Below are 13,925 nucleotides of genomic sequence, written 5' to 3'. Positions count from 1 at the left end.
TTACAATCTTTACTTGATGCTTTGCTTTATAAGGAGGAGATTTATTGGAAATAGAGAGCTAGAGTTAAATGGCTTAATGCTGGGGATAGGAATACTAAGTTCTTTCATAAACATGCCACTTCGAGACGTAAAAATAACCATATTAAATATCTTAAAACTGAAACTGGGGAGGTAATCAACTCTTTGGAGGGAATTATGGGTTTAATTACTGATTTTTTCTCTGATCTTTTTACCTCCCAAGGAAGTGATATTGAGGCTGCTGCATCCATTTTTGATTGCTTAGGCTCTGGGCTTCCTGATCATAGTGTAGAGAGTCTTTCTCAGCCGTTTGTTGCTGATGAGGTTAAAAGGGCTGTGTTTCAACTTTCTGGGGACAAAGCTGTAGGGTTAGATGGCCTTAATGCCTTTTTCTATCAGAAGAATTGGTCTGTTTTAGGCAATGATTTCACAACTGCTATCTTGGACTGTCTCAATAAAGGCGTCGATTTTTCGGAAATCAACTCCACTCTTGTAGTTTTAATCCCCAAAAAGGCTCGTGCTAATATGCTTAAGGACTTTCGGCCTATTAGTTTGTGTACCACTTTTTATAAGGTTATCTCTAAAATTTTAGCAAATCGTCTTAAGCATGTTTTGGATAATGTAATTTCCCCTTTTCAAAGTGCTTTTGTGTCTGGTCGTATTATCTATGACAATATTATTTTAGCTAATGAGTTAGTTCATAATATAACTAATAGAAAAGTAGGTAAAAGGGGTTGGGCTGCTTTAAAACTTGATATGGCCAAAGCTTTTGATAGGGTTGAATGGGACTTCTTAAGGAATGTTATGTTTCACTTGAACTTCCCTGTTAATTTTGTTTCTCTTGTTTTTAAGTGTTTAACCTCTGCTACAATTTCTTTTGCTGTTAATGGTGTTGTTAGTGAGCCTATTAAGCCTACTAGGGGTTTACGTCAAGGGGATCCTTTGTCACCTTACTTGTTTATTCTTTGTTCTGAGGGTCTTTCTGCCATTCTTAATTCTTACCAAAACCGAGGTCTTCTTAGGGGTCTTGCGATCGCTAGGAATGCCCCACCCATTTCTCACCTCTTGTTTGCTGATGATAGTATACTCTTTTGTTCTGCTGACCCTACCTCTTGTGCTGCCCTAAACCAAGCCCTTACACTTTATTCCAAAGCTTCTGGACAATTGATAAATTTTAATAAGTCCTCTATTTTGTTCTCCCCCAATACTCATTCTGGAGTCAGAAGTCTCTTTTTTGATACATTTCCTTTGGAAGATAAGCCTTTTATTACAAAATACTTAGGTTTGCCTCAGTGTTTGACTAGATCTAAGTATCCTGCTTTTGTTTTCCTTAAAGATCGAATCTCCAACATTATTCATTCTTGGCATCATAAATGGTTTTCGAGAGCAGGAAAGGAAACCCTCATTAAAGCTGTTCTCCAAGCCATTCCTACTTATGCCATGTCTTGTTTTAGATTGCCATCTAAACTCTGCAAGGAAATTGAGTCCCTTATTGCTAAATTCTGGTGGGGTTCATCGGGGGATAATGCAAAAATTCATTGGAAAAACTGGGGAGTTATTTGTCAATCCAAATTTACTGGGGGGTTGGGTTTTAGATCTTTAACTCATTTTAACCAAGCCATGCTTGCCAAACAAGCATGGAGGGTCCTTACTTGCCCTCACTCCCTGCTCAGTCAGACTTTAAAAGCTAGATATTTTCCTAATTCATCTATCCTTGAGGCAGGCCCTGGCTTTAGTCCTTCTTATTCCTGGCGTAGTCTTCTTTGGGGACGTGATTTAATGAAGAAAGGGTTAATCTGGAAGGTTGGTGATGGCTCTAATATTCAAACGATTCAGGATCATTGGATCCCTGGGCTTCGTTATAAGTCTTATGCCTTCCCTCCCCCTCCTGACTCTGCTCTTTCTTTCTTTCTTTCTCCCTCAGGTGGCTGGGATTTAGCCAAACTCAATCAACATTTTGACTCCTCCATGGTTGCCAATATCCTTCATGTTCCAGCCTCTGGCATTAGTGATTCTGATAAACTCATCTGGGGACAGGATTCTTCAGGAATTTTGAGTGTCAAGAGTGCTTATCACTTAGCCTTAACCAATCGTAGCATAGCTTCGGGTTCCTCTTTTCAAAATAGCAAACGATTTTGGACTAAGGTCTGGTCTTCCAATGTTCCACCTAAAGTCAAACATTTAATTTGGAGAGTCTTGTCTCACTCAATCCCTGTTGCCTCATCTCTATTTTTTAGACATATCATTCCATCTCCTGTCTGCCCAATCTGTCATCAAACCACGGAGTCAGTGAAACATGCCATCTTGGAGTGCAAATATGCTAGGAAAGCCTGGAAAACTTCGACCTTCATTGACTTTTATATTAATAATTTGCCTAATTCTATAGATACTTTTTTTGTTGCTGCTTTTGAAGCTTTTGATTCCCATCAGATAGATTTAATGTTTTGTTTTATTTGGGCTATTTGGAATTATAGAAATAAAGTCTTTCATCAACAAAAAAGGTCTTGGCCTCAAGATATTTTTCAGTCTGCTTGTAATTTTTTGGATGAATTTCAGATAGCTCGTGTCAAGAATCTCAAGCAGGGGGCTGTAACTTCAGAGGATCAGGCTCTAATTCCTACCCCGACAGCAGGAACCTGGCAGGTCCATACAGATGCAGCAATTGATGTGGTTAATCAAAAAACCAGTTTAGCTTCCATCGTCACGGACGAGTGTGGTATAGTTAAAGCTGGTTTTATGCTACCATTGCAGGGAGTCTTTCCTCCGGATGTTGCTGAGGCTAAAGCCATTTTAACTACAGTGCAATGGTTGCAGGCTACTAAGATGCCAGTTTTTCTCCTCTTATCGGATTGTAAAGTTGTGGTAGATAAAATTAATAATGGTTTTTGTAACAATTCTATTTTAAGTGATGTAATTAATTGTATCTCAGCCTTGCTAACTCAAAGTCCTGGCCTTGTTGTAAAGCATGTTCGTAGAGGTCATAATGTGTTGGCTCATGAACATGCTAAAATTGGTCTCAGGCTTAGTAGCGAGTGCGTCTGGAATGGTTGTTTGCCTTCCAGTTACACCTGTTGACTTTACTCTTCTTTGGTTCTTTATAAAGCATCAGGTTTCTCAAAAAAAAAAAAAAAAAGAATTAAATTACATAAGTGATGAACTGTATTTGGTATCAGAACCTTTACAAAAAGAAAAACTTTGGAAAATTTTCAAAAATAATCTTTTTTCTTATATATTTTATTTATAATATTAAAGCTTAAAAATTTCATGTATAATAAATTTTTACCTTTTCCAATTTTTTTTTTTCGTTTTTACGTTTCATTTTAAAATTTTTACTCCTATAAACCTTTATTTTTTGTTTGAAAAAAAAAAACCTTTATTTTCATAAATATATCTTTATTTTAATTTTTCTTGCTGAATTAGTCTTCTCCTTCCTGTGGAACTTGGGTGCCTTCTGCGACTTGGGCTAGAGCAAAAGAATGTTAACCTTTTGGCCTCACTCGATCGACCTCAACATCATGGCCGCCGTGGCCTGTGAACTCCCGTTTGGTTTGAAGAGGCAACATAGTGTTGAGTACTGGATCTAAAATGGCTGACGCATTTTTTGTGCCCTTCTTTTCATCTTTGAGTTTTAATACTCATGGCTCCAAACTGATCGGGTTGAAAATGCAGACAAAAATCCTTTACAGATCTGATGCATAGAAAAATATAGATACCCAACTGGCACAAAGGTGAAACATTGGGTGTACAAAGAATGCTCAAGAGAATGCATCAACAAGCACATCCACTGGTATGAATGTGTTTCTTGATGCTTTCTTAATAATTACTTTATGCTTTCTTTATGCTTTCTTGATTAATCTTTGCTGCAGATTGTGCCTTGTTGATACCACTTTAGGAATTTATTCCTAAATTAACCTACACCACAACAAAAGAAACAAATCAAATACAAGGTCAAACCTGACCTTTAATCCTTAGTCCAAGCACAAGTTTGACCCTTGATTTTAAACCCCACAAACGACAGCCCCTATTTCATGTACTACAAGTCGTTTCTATATTATTTAGAAACCCTAAATTGCATTAGACATATATATTCCCTTTTTAGCATTCAAACACTCACACACACACAGCCCAACCTCCACTTTGAAAACCCTAGCAGAGAAACCCTAGAGCTGCCTTCGTCTTTGATGTTCTTCTCTGAAGAACACGAAGACAGCAGCACCAATAACAGCCCAGAAAAACCAAAAATTAAACCCAGAAATAACCCTCCGCCCAGTTTGAACAACCCCCTTAAAACCGAGCCTTGTTCTTCATTGTTCGTCTCTGAAGAACACGAAGAAGACCAACAAAATACCCAAAAAATCCCAAGCAGAAATTAAATAAAACACAACAATAAAAGTGCAGAAAAGAAAAGGAAGAAATAACATCGAGTTTTATAGAGGTTCCCCAAAATCGTGCTGGGTACGTCCTCTTCGAGCTCGTCTCGTTCACTATGGATCTTCAATGATCAGATGATTACAAAAGGTGGGATTCCAAAACACACAGGTATTGTTTGGTAATCCGAATATGTTTACAGTATTTTCTTCCTCTCTATTCTCTTTGTTTCTCTCGGATTTTTTACTAACTGTTGTGTATTTCTTCTTTATTGCATGGACAATCTTCCTGAGATCTTGGATATCCGAATCACACCTTGGGTTCCAAAGCTTACTCCATTGTAAGCCTCCTTCAAAAAACTCCCCCAAAAAAAAGTTTGTTTCTTCTCTGTGAAAAGGATCTGATTTTGTTGTATATTGTTATGCCTCTGATTTTCTGTTTCTGTTTCTGTTTCTGTAGTACTGCTCTGAGTTTTTGTTTCTTTTCCTCTGTGACAGTCAGTAGTCCCGGGATCCGTAAGGGGAAACACCGGGTAAGCTGTGCAATCCCACACCGCCTGGGGAAGGTCAAGTGGGATGATTCTGAGCCTGTGTAGGTATGGGACTACATAGTTGAAGAGAGCTTAAATGGATTGATTGGTACTACCTATGTCAACAAGGTGCATCTTGTTTTTCGGTAGCCCATCTCGAAAGAACTCCACAGTTAAGCGTGCTTGGCTTGGGGTAATTTAAGGATGGGTGACCTCCTGGGAAGTTTTCCCAGGAAGCGTGCGAGTGAGGACAAAGCACGCTGGAAACACTCGTGTTGGTCTGTAGGGCCAGTCATCAATCCAGGAAGTAGCCAGAGTGACGTATTCGTGTATAAGAGCCATTCATTCCGTGGGTGTAAGGACCCAATGGAGGCTTGAAGCGGGGACGTTACATCCTCTTACTTAATTGTTGTTCATGCTGGTTTTTATATATGTTGTATTATAGCACAAAGAGAGGAGAGTTAGTTACAAACTATTAATCAACTTTGTAACTAACTTAACTGCTTTTGTCTAGGTTAATAGAGGCCAAAGGCCACCTAGGGATTATTTTACTGCCTTGTAAATCTCTGTTTAATAATCTGGTTTTTACAGTGTACAGGTAATATGTGGTTTAATTCAACAGGCGCAGACATACTAAATTAATTGATTTTTTTTTACTGTTGAAATATTTCTAAGCATATTAGAATGACTATTTGAATGTAAAATAAAAATATAAGAGGCAACATAGCGTTGAGTACTGGATCTGAAATGGCTGACGCATTTTTTGTGCCCTTCTTTTCCTCTTTGAATTTTAATACTCATGGCCATAACATGAGTACTGATCAGGTTGATCGTCAATTGCAGGTATTTCCATGGCTGAATTTAATACATGAACAATCTTTGCCCAATTCGAATATATTTGTGAGATCGATATTAGGAATAGAGATTTCTGCTGTGGTTATATGTAGAAACAGCTACACACACTTGCAATATTGAGGCAGGTTATATACCTTATGTAGTATAGCAGGTTGATCTCTTAAATTAACAGTAATCAAGTGAAATTTCAAGGTTGATTAAATATGTCTGCCTATCTTATCACAAATTAAATTGTTTGATTTAATATGCATGATTAAGGTTATAAATTCTATGTACTTTTGTTTTCCACTTCAGTTTAGTAATTAAATTGTGATACATCTACAAGTATATGTATATGCTTCAATTTTGAATAATCAAATAGTTAAGTGCAATCAAACTGCAGGTTGTGTTGGTTTTGGTATTGGCTAGAAGTTCTCCTTGGTAAGCTATTTGGAGGGGACAACGGTACTTAAGGATCTAATTTAGAAGGATCTTGGTTCTGAATTATTGATAAATGACATTGCACAAATTAAATTAGGTTTGAGTACTTTTAGCTCTAGATATCAGTTTGAGTTTGAGTATAAATCTAAGAACATTTTCTATTTGTGTATTGTATAAATTTTTGTTGATGAACAAAACAAATAATAAATCTGAACAGAAAAAAAAATCATGTATGAAAGATAAGTTATGCAAAATCAGAGTAATCCTTCCTTTTTTTATTTGTGATTGTTATCTTTCAAATTAAATATTGGTTTCGAATATGGATGATTAAATATGTTTTATCACAAATTTTGTAATTTCATATTACTTTTTGTAATTTTATGACATAATAATTTGTTTAACTATGTATAAATTTGTGATGGTGGTAGGAGTCGTTACTAAGGCTGAGGCTATTCAAATTAATGGCCGGTGATGATGAATGTATTTTTTTTTGGGTAATGATGAATGTATTTTGATTTTGGTTATATTTTTTTGATTAATTAAAGATAGTATTTTGAATTTTGATGATGCATTTATATATTTTGTTGAAACTATTTATTGTTTGTTTCTCCAAACATTGATGAATAGATAGAGTATATAATATAACATTATGTTTTGTAAAGCCCGCTTAGTTAATTTGGAAATTAGCAGTTGTTTATGTTTAATCATGGAATTATTTATAGCTATTTAAATAATTTATTATGGATATTTATGGAATTCAGATATGCATGAGTATGTTATCAGTAGCTTTTATATTTCGCATTTCCGGTGTCCGGTATTTTGGAACGCGGCGTTTGGCTCAGTAGAAATCACAACTTAGTATGTTAGTATTTTGGGGACGGGTTTTAGACATTGGGAATGTCGGGAATGGCCGGGAATTTAGAATGTCCCAAAAATACCCCTTTAGTATGATTTTCATGATTTTATGGTGGAGGGGCAAAATGGTCTTTTTGCCCCATTAGTGTTTTGTCTTATGTGAGTTTTTAGTTGGAAATTAAATGTTTATTTGGATTTAAATGTTGGCTGAAATAAATGAAAAATATGACTTAAATTCCTCTTTTCTCAAGCATTTCACACTTAGTCAAATTTTAAAAGAAATTAGAAAAAACACTCCAACTCTCTCTCTCTTTTCCTCTCTTTTTCGGCTGAGCTTGGGGGTTCAAAGCTGGGATTTTTGGTTGGTGATTTCTAGTGATTTTGCTAGATCTTTGTGATTTTTAGTTGAGGTAATTCTTGGCCTTAATCTCCTACTTTGTTTTCTTGAATTTTAAGTGAAAATAGATGAAATGCATGCTTGAATAGTTGTTGTTGTTGCTGCTGTAATCTGATTATTATTTTGAGTTTAAGCATGTTAGTTTAGGGTTGTTTTGATGCTTGATTACTAGGTTGAGCATGCTAGAGGTTTATTATTGCAAAAGTTATGAATTTTGAGAGAAAATGCTATGTTTGGTTTCTGTGAATTGCTGGATGTTTCTGTATGTTTTCAGAGATGATTATATGCTTACTTGAGTAGAATTAAATAGGTTAGGATGCATGTTAGGTGGTTTTGCTCAAGCTTGAGTTTGGAACTCAAAGCTTGAGCTCCAATGGTGAATTTTGCATGTGTGATTTCTGGGTAGGTTTGATGCTCTAGAATTGTTATTTGGGGCATATAGAATGTGTCCGGAAAGTTTGGGACCAATTGGGGTTGAATTGGTCAAGTTATGAGATTTTATGGTTGTCGCTCGCGAGGAACCGGAATTCGGTTGTGCATCCGGAATTCGGATGGGGTTCGAATTTCCCGAACCGGAATTAGGTTGGGCAACCGGTCACGGTTGGGGGATTTTTCAGAACCCTAGTTTTCCTCGTTTTTGGGTTTTTAGGGGTATTGCCATGCTTTTTATCGATAGGGAAACTTTTAGTTTCAAGTTTTAGTCCACGGGAAGTGAGTTAGCGTGTCACTTATAGCGTTGTGATTTTTATGGTTTAGGAGCCGATGTCCGCCGTTCGGCTTCGGTTCCGGTCGGGTTGGACCACACACCTGAAATCGGAATCCAGGTAAGATTAGTATAACCGTATGCATATGTAGATTACATGTTTAGCGTGCATGTAGGAAGCCTGCTAGATTACATTAGATATGTATTTAGGCTTCGAACCATCCAACCCTGTCACGTCGGTACAGGCTGGAGTATGACCAAGAAACGGAGTATGACCAGGTTCGACCGATCAGCCGACACTCGGTTGGTGGTTCGGTGCTATTGACCTATCCCGTCGGTACGGCCGGAGTATGACCGGCGGCGGAGTATGACCGGTTCGACCGATCAGGAGGATACTTGTCAATAGTACCGTCCCCTGAACGTTCAAAACTCAGTACCATGTTGGACATGGCAGTAGTGCTCAGTACCATGTTGGACATGGCAGTAGCGGGACTCAGTATCGTGTTGGACACGGCAGTCAGTTTTATGTATGATATTATTATGCTTTTCTTGCGAGTCCGTCGACTCACGCTTATGTTCATGTGTAGGTAAAGGCAAGGCGATTCTTGATGGACCGTGAGCGAGCTTATGAGATTGTACATGTCGGGGCGGTTAGGCCTGGAGCGTACGATCCTCGGGACAGCAGGGCTGAGATTTTTGTAACTGTCGTTAGACGACTTTCATTTTGATGTAAAAGTTAAACAGTTAAAAACTTTTGTAAATATTTTTATAAATCGGGATCCCGAGACTTTTGTAAAATGGTTTATAAGTTTAATGAAAAAGCAAAATTTTAATTAATCACGTTTTTCCATAAACCTCGTTGATTAGCAACGAGCTGCACAGTACGTTTAAAAATCACGTAATACGCCTAAGGTAGTTAGGGTGTTACATGTTTGGTCTACAGATAATCCTATTGTTGCAGCAATCTTGGAGGGGAAAATTATTAAGCTTTTTCCAAAAAAATGAGGATGATTTGGCAATGATAGCAGAGAATATTTTTTACTGATTTAGATGCTGAGAGGGAAGATCTGAAAGGGTGAATTTCAAAATACTCTTGTTAAAATGAGAGTTGAGATAGTTGTTCCACTTCACTTTCTTTTAAATAATGGGAGTTGAGATGGTTGTTCCAGTTCACTTTTAAATAATTTACTATAGTATCGTTTGTAATTGTACTTGAAACCCATTCAGTTTCATTCTTTCAATACGTGTTTTAGTTTTATTATTTCTAGAATTATGTGATTATACTATCAAGCTTCTGTATTCAATTCTTAAGTTTTTATATTTATATTCAACGTTTTTACATTTTGTTCTAGAGATAATGTGTATGTGATTAAAATGGTAGATGTTCAAACTTTTCAAACAAAATTTTTGAACGATGGAGGAAGTTTAAGAAATTTTTTTAATGTTGGTTGTGGATTTGCAAGCTTTGGAGCATATCTTTTATTATTTGACATCAGCGCAATGTCCTTAACATCAAATGATGTACATCAAAACCCAATCTAATTTGTTGTTCACTGATGAGTTTTTTCATGGCAAATCTTTTACTCAATGTTGTCTTTTTTTCGAGTTACAAGTAACAAATGGCTACAATATAGTCAAGGAATCTATTGATATGAGAGATGTTTCTTATGTTTGCACAACATTTTCATATAATAATAGTTTTTACTCATTGGATGTTAGATTGAAATGTGTTAAATGAAAAGGAATTAGAAGAACATATTACTATTATTCATTGTTGTCTTCGTCATATTAATAAAATATCACAGTAATTAATGGTTTTATCTATTTTTGATATTTAAATAATTGAGGTGATACAAAATTAAAAATATCTCCTATAATTATCTTATATTATAAACAAGAAATAAGAATTTATTAAAACTTAACACATTGTTCTCTTTTTTCTCTCTTGAATATATTATTATGTATTTTTTAAATTATTTTAAAAATGATTATTTATTAAATTATACTATAATGATATAGTATAGATATCATAATACACTATCTAAAAATAAAATTAAAAATTACAACTAAATATACGTGCATTGCACGTAACTTCAATCTAGTTTATACAATATTTGTGTATTTATTTTCTCAATGCTTAATGGTAGTTTTGATGGGACTTTTCTCGTGATCATTTTTTTTTTGACTATTTAATTTGGTGTGATGTTTCTATTACAGTTGAAGAATTGTGGTGCAAAAAGTGATTCATGAGTTCAAAAATTATTTAGAGAGAAAGGCTCTGTAGGAATTTATTCCTAAATTAACCTACACCACAACAAAGGAAACAAATCAAATACAAGGTAAAACCTGACCTTTAATCCTTAGTCAAAGCACAAGTTTGACCCTTGATTTTAAACCCCATAAACAACAGCCCCTACTTCATGTACTATAAGTCGTTTCTATATTATTTAGAAACCCTAAATTGCATCAAACATATATATATATTCCCTCTTTAGCATTCAAACACTCAAACACACACGGCCCAACCTCCACTTTGAAAACCCTAGCAGAGAAACCCTAGAGCTGCCTTCGTCTTCGATGTTCTTCTCTGAAGAACACGAAGACAGCAACACCAATAACAGCCCAAAAAAACCGAAAATTAAACCTAGAAATCACCCTCTGCCCAGTTCGAAAAACCCCCTTAATACCGAGCCTTGTTCTTCGTTGTTCTTCTCTGAAGAACACCAACAAAATACCCAAAAAATTCCAAGCAGAAATTAAATAAAACACAGAGCAATAAAAGTGCAAAAAAGAAAAGGAAGAAATAACACCGGGTTTTATAGAGGTTCCCTAAAATCGTGTTGGGTACGTCCTCTTCGAGCTTGCCTCGTTTACTATGGATATTCAATGATTAGATGATTACAAAAGGTGGGATTCCAAAACACATAGGTATTGTTTGGTAATCCGAATATGTTTACAGTATTTTCTTCCACTCTATTCTCTCTGTTTCTCTCAGATTTTGTACTAATTGTTGTGTATTTCTTCTTTGTTGCATGAGCAATCTTCCTGAGATCTTGGATATCTGAACCACACCTTGGGTTCCAAAGCATACTCCATTGTAAGCCTCCTCCAAAAAACTCTCTGTGTTAATAGAGGCCAAAGGCCACCTTGGGATTATTTTACTGCCTTGTAAATCTCTGTGTAATAATCTAGTTTTTACAGTGTAAAGGTAATATGGGGTTTAATTCAACAATTTCCACCTAAACCCCATATGAACTGTACACGGATATCTTTGTTGTCGTTTGAGTGTAACTGAGGGTCTTAGCTCGAACCCATTACGGGTTTTACCAAGCTGTGTCAATCCACAATAAGCTTAAGCAAAGCTTAAACTTATTGAGGGACACCACCTTTGTGCCCATGTCTGATGGATTCACTTCAGTAGGCACTTTGTCTATCCCGATCTGTCCTTGTGAAACTTTATTCCTGATAAAGTGATAGTTTTTCTCAATGTGTTTTGTCCTATCATGAAAAACCGAGTTTTTGTACAAATAGATGCTGCTCTGACTATCGGAGTAGATTCTAGGAGCCTTTTTCATTAACTTCAGCTCCTCCATAAGTCCTTTTAACCATAAGGCCTCTTTAATAGCTTCTGTAGTAGCTATATATTCAGATTCAGTAGTGGACAAAGCCACTACTGGCTGTAATTGTACTTTTCAACTAGTACAATTTCCCCTGTTAAGAAAAAGTAGGTCGAAGTAGATCTTTTAATGTCCCTGTCCCCCGCATAATCTGCATCTGTGAACCCTTCAATGTTCTGATGTGTTTGGTGACCCTGATGGACCAATCCCAACTTGATCCTGTTTATTGTGTTGTCAACACATTGGAAAGTAAACATGACTATGTGAATAAAGATTCCTAGATTTATCAGACACAGGGTTTTACTGATATGATAATCTACAACAGAGTTTACTTGCATTTGGAGAAATGCTATGTTCTTTCCAGAGCATTGGTTAAAGTAAAGCTCAGGTTGGGTGCATGGAGTATGCATCAGAAGGGACCGATATTGAACTTTGACATAGATTTATTAAACTTACCGTTATATCTATTCAAGTCAATATCGCCTAGTTGATCCTAGATCAAATGATCTAAATCTTGAAATGATTAGGCTCAATCTCAAGAGTGTTATTCGTGTTCTTTGATTTGTTAGTTAAGCCTACTTTTGGGTCAGGGTGATACGTACATTTTGGGAGCACGGTAGTGCAATTGAGTGGGAGTGCTAACATAAATATGGAATCTACAGCTTCTATCTGGCGAATAGTAAGTAAAGGATGATCTCCTTCGAGCTTGACCAAACGAAAATAAATGGTGGAGTACTCATTTCACATAGCTGAAATATCATTTATACGGGGTTAAGTGTTTTAAGGATAAAATACATTGTAGGGTGTTACGGTAATCTAATCCCTTTACAGTGTAGATCATTCATATAGAGGATCATTAATCAAATTAGGATTATAACAATGGATAACTATTGACGTGTCTATATGGTGGAACATATAGAGCGCTCTATATACTGAGAGTGCAATTCTAAGTTCTATGCGTGGATTAACCGAAGAATTAATAAGTCAGTGAATTTAGGTTATAAATTCTTGATCTGCTTATTGGAAGCTCGGTTATATAGACCCATTATCCCCCCACTAGTTGAGATAATATTACTTGTAAGACTCATTTAATTAGTTTTGATTAATCAATTATAATTCTCAAATTAGACTATGTCTATTTGTGAATTTTTCACTAAGTAAGGGCGAAATTGTAAAGAAAGAGTTTTTCGGGCATATTTGTTAATTATGATACTTTGTATGGTTCAATTAATAAATATGATAAATGAAAATATTATTTAATAATTATTTATAGTTATTAAATAGTTAGAATTAGCATTTAAATGGTTGAATTTGAAAATTGGCGTTTTTGAGAAAATGAGATGCAGAAATGATAAAACTGCAAAATTGCAAAAAGTGAGGCCCAAATCCACATAGCCATGGCCGGCCACTTTTATAGGCTTTATCATCTCATATTTTTATTTTTTTAATGCCAAATAATTCAAACCTAACCCTATGTGGAATGCTATAAATAGATAGTGAAGGCTTCAGGAAATTAACACTTTTACTTCTGGTTTCCTTCAGAGAAAAACCTGAGCCTTCTCTTTTTAAACCCTAGCCGCCACCTTCATACTCTTCTTCTTCCTTGAATAATTTCGAACCTCTTAGTGTTAGAGTAGTGGCCACACACAGCAAGTGATACCTCAATCATAGTGAGGAAGATTGTGAAGAAAGACATTCAACAAGAAGGAGTTTCAGCACTAAAGAAAGGAGAGAAAGAGATCCAGGTTCAGATCTTGATAATACTCTACGACAGAAAGGATACAAGGGTTAGAGATCTGAACGGAAGGAGACATAATATTCCGCTGCACCCAATGTAAGGTTTCTCATACTTTATATGTGTTTATTTTATAATCGTTTTAGAAGTTCATATTTAGGGTGTTAATCAACATACTTGTGAGTAGATCTAAGATCCTGGTAAAATAATTTCCAACATAAGTAAGGTCAGGTCTAGTACTAACCATCAAGTACATTATGGACACTACTGCATTAGAGTAGGGAACATTAGCCATCTCTTCTTGCTCTAACTTGCTCTTCGGGCACATAGATTTAGACATAAGGTATTGGTTGGTAATCGGCAGTGAAACAGCCTTTGAATCTTTCATAGAAAACTTTTCTATGATCTTGTTGATATAGTCTTCTTGA

The 13,925-nt window shown here is 35.9% G+C and overlaps 1 protein-coding gene across 9 annotated transcripts in view; it reads left to right on the top strand.

The window, feature by feature from the left end:
• LOC115696854 (ras-related protein RABA5c-like) overlaps positions 1–13,925 on the top strand; it is a 28,276-nt gene that overhangs the window by 3,764 nt on the left and 10,587 nt on the right. The window contains exons 1-4 of one of the 9 annotated variants that reach the window (XR_009688813.1): positions 3,675–3,805; positions 3,885–4,726; positions 4,884–5,758; positions 6,153–6,822. The exons of 1 other annotated variant lie outside the window; for it this stretch is intronic. Coding sequence is in view for 2 of the 8 variants with exons in the window: in XM_061118935.1 (XP_060974918.1) it covers positions 5,759–5,787 (29 nt within the window). In the remaining 6 variants the exon portion in view is untranslated. Of the gene's footprint in view, positions 1–3,438; positions 4,727–4,883; positions 6,823–9,088; positions 9,497–13,925 lie in introns of those variants that run through there. 7 more of the 9 variants (XR_009688812.1, XR_009688814.1, XR_009688811.1 and 4 more) reach the window with 7 other exon arrangements.

This window comes from Cannabis sativa, chromosome 7 (assembly GCF_029168945.1).
Source record: "Cannabis sativa cultivar Pink pepper isolate KNU-18-1 chromosome 7, ASM2916894v1, whole genome shotgun sequence".
Taxonomy (NCBI): domain Eukaryota; kingdom Viridiplantae; phylum Streptophyta; class Magnoliopsida; order Rosales; family Cannabaceae; genus Cannabis; species Cannabis sativa.
Note: the sequence above shows the minus strand (reverse complement) of the source record. Positions and strands in the feature narration are given on the sequence as shown.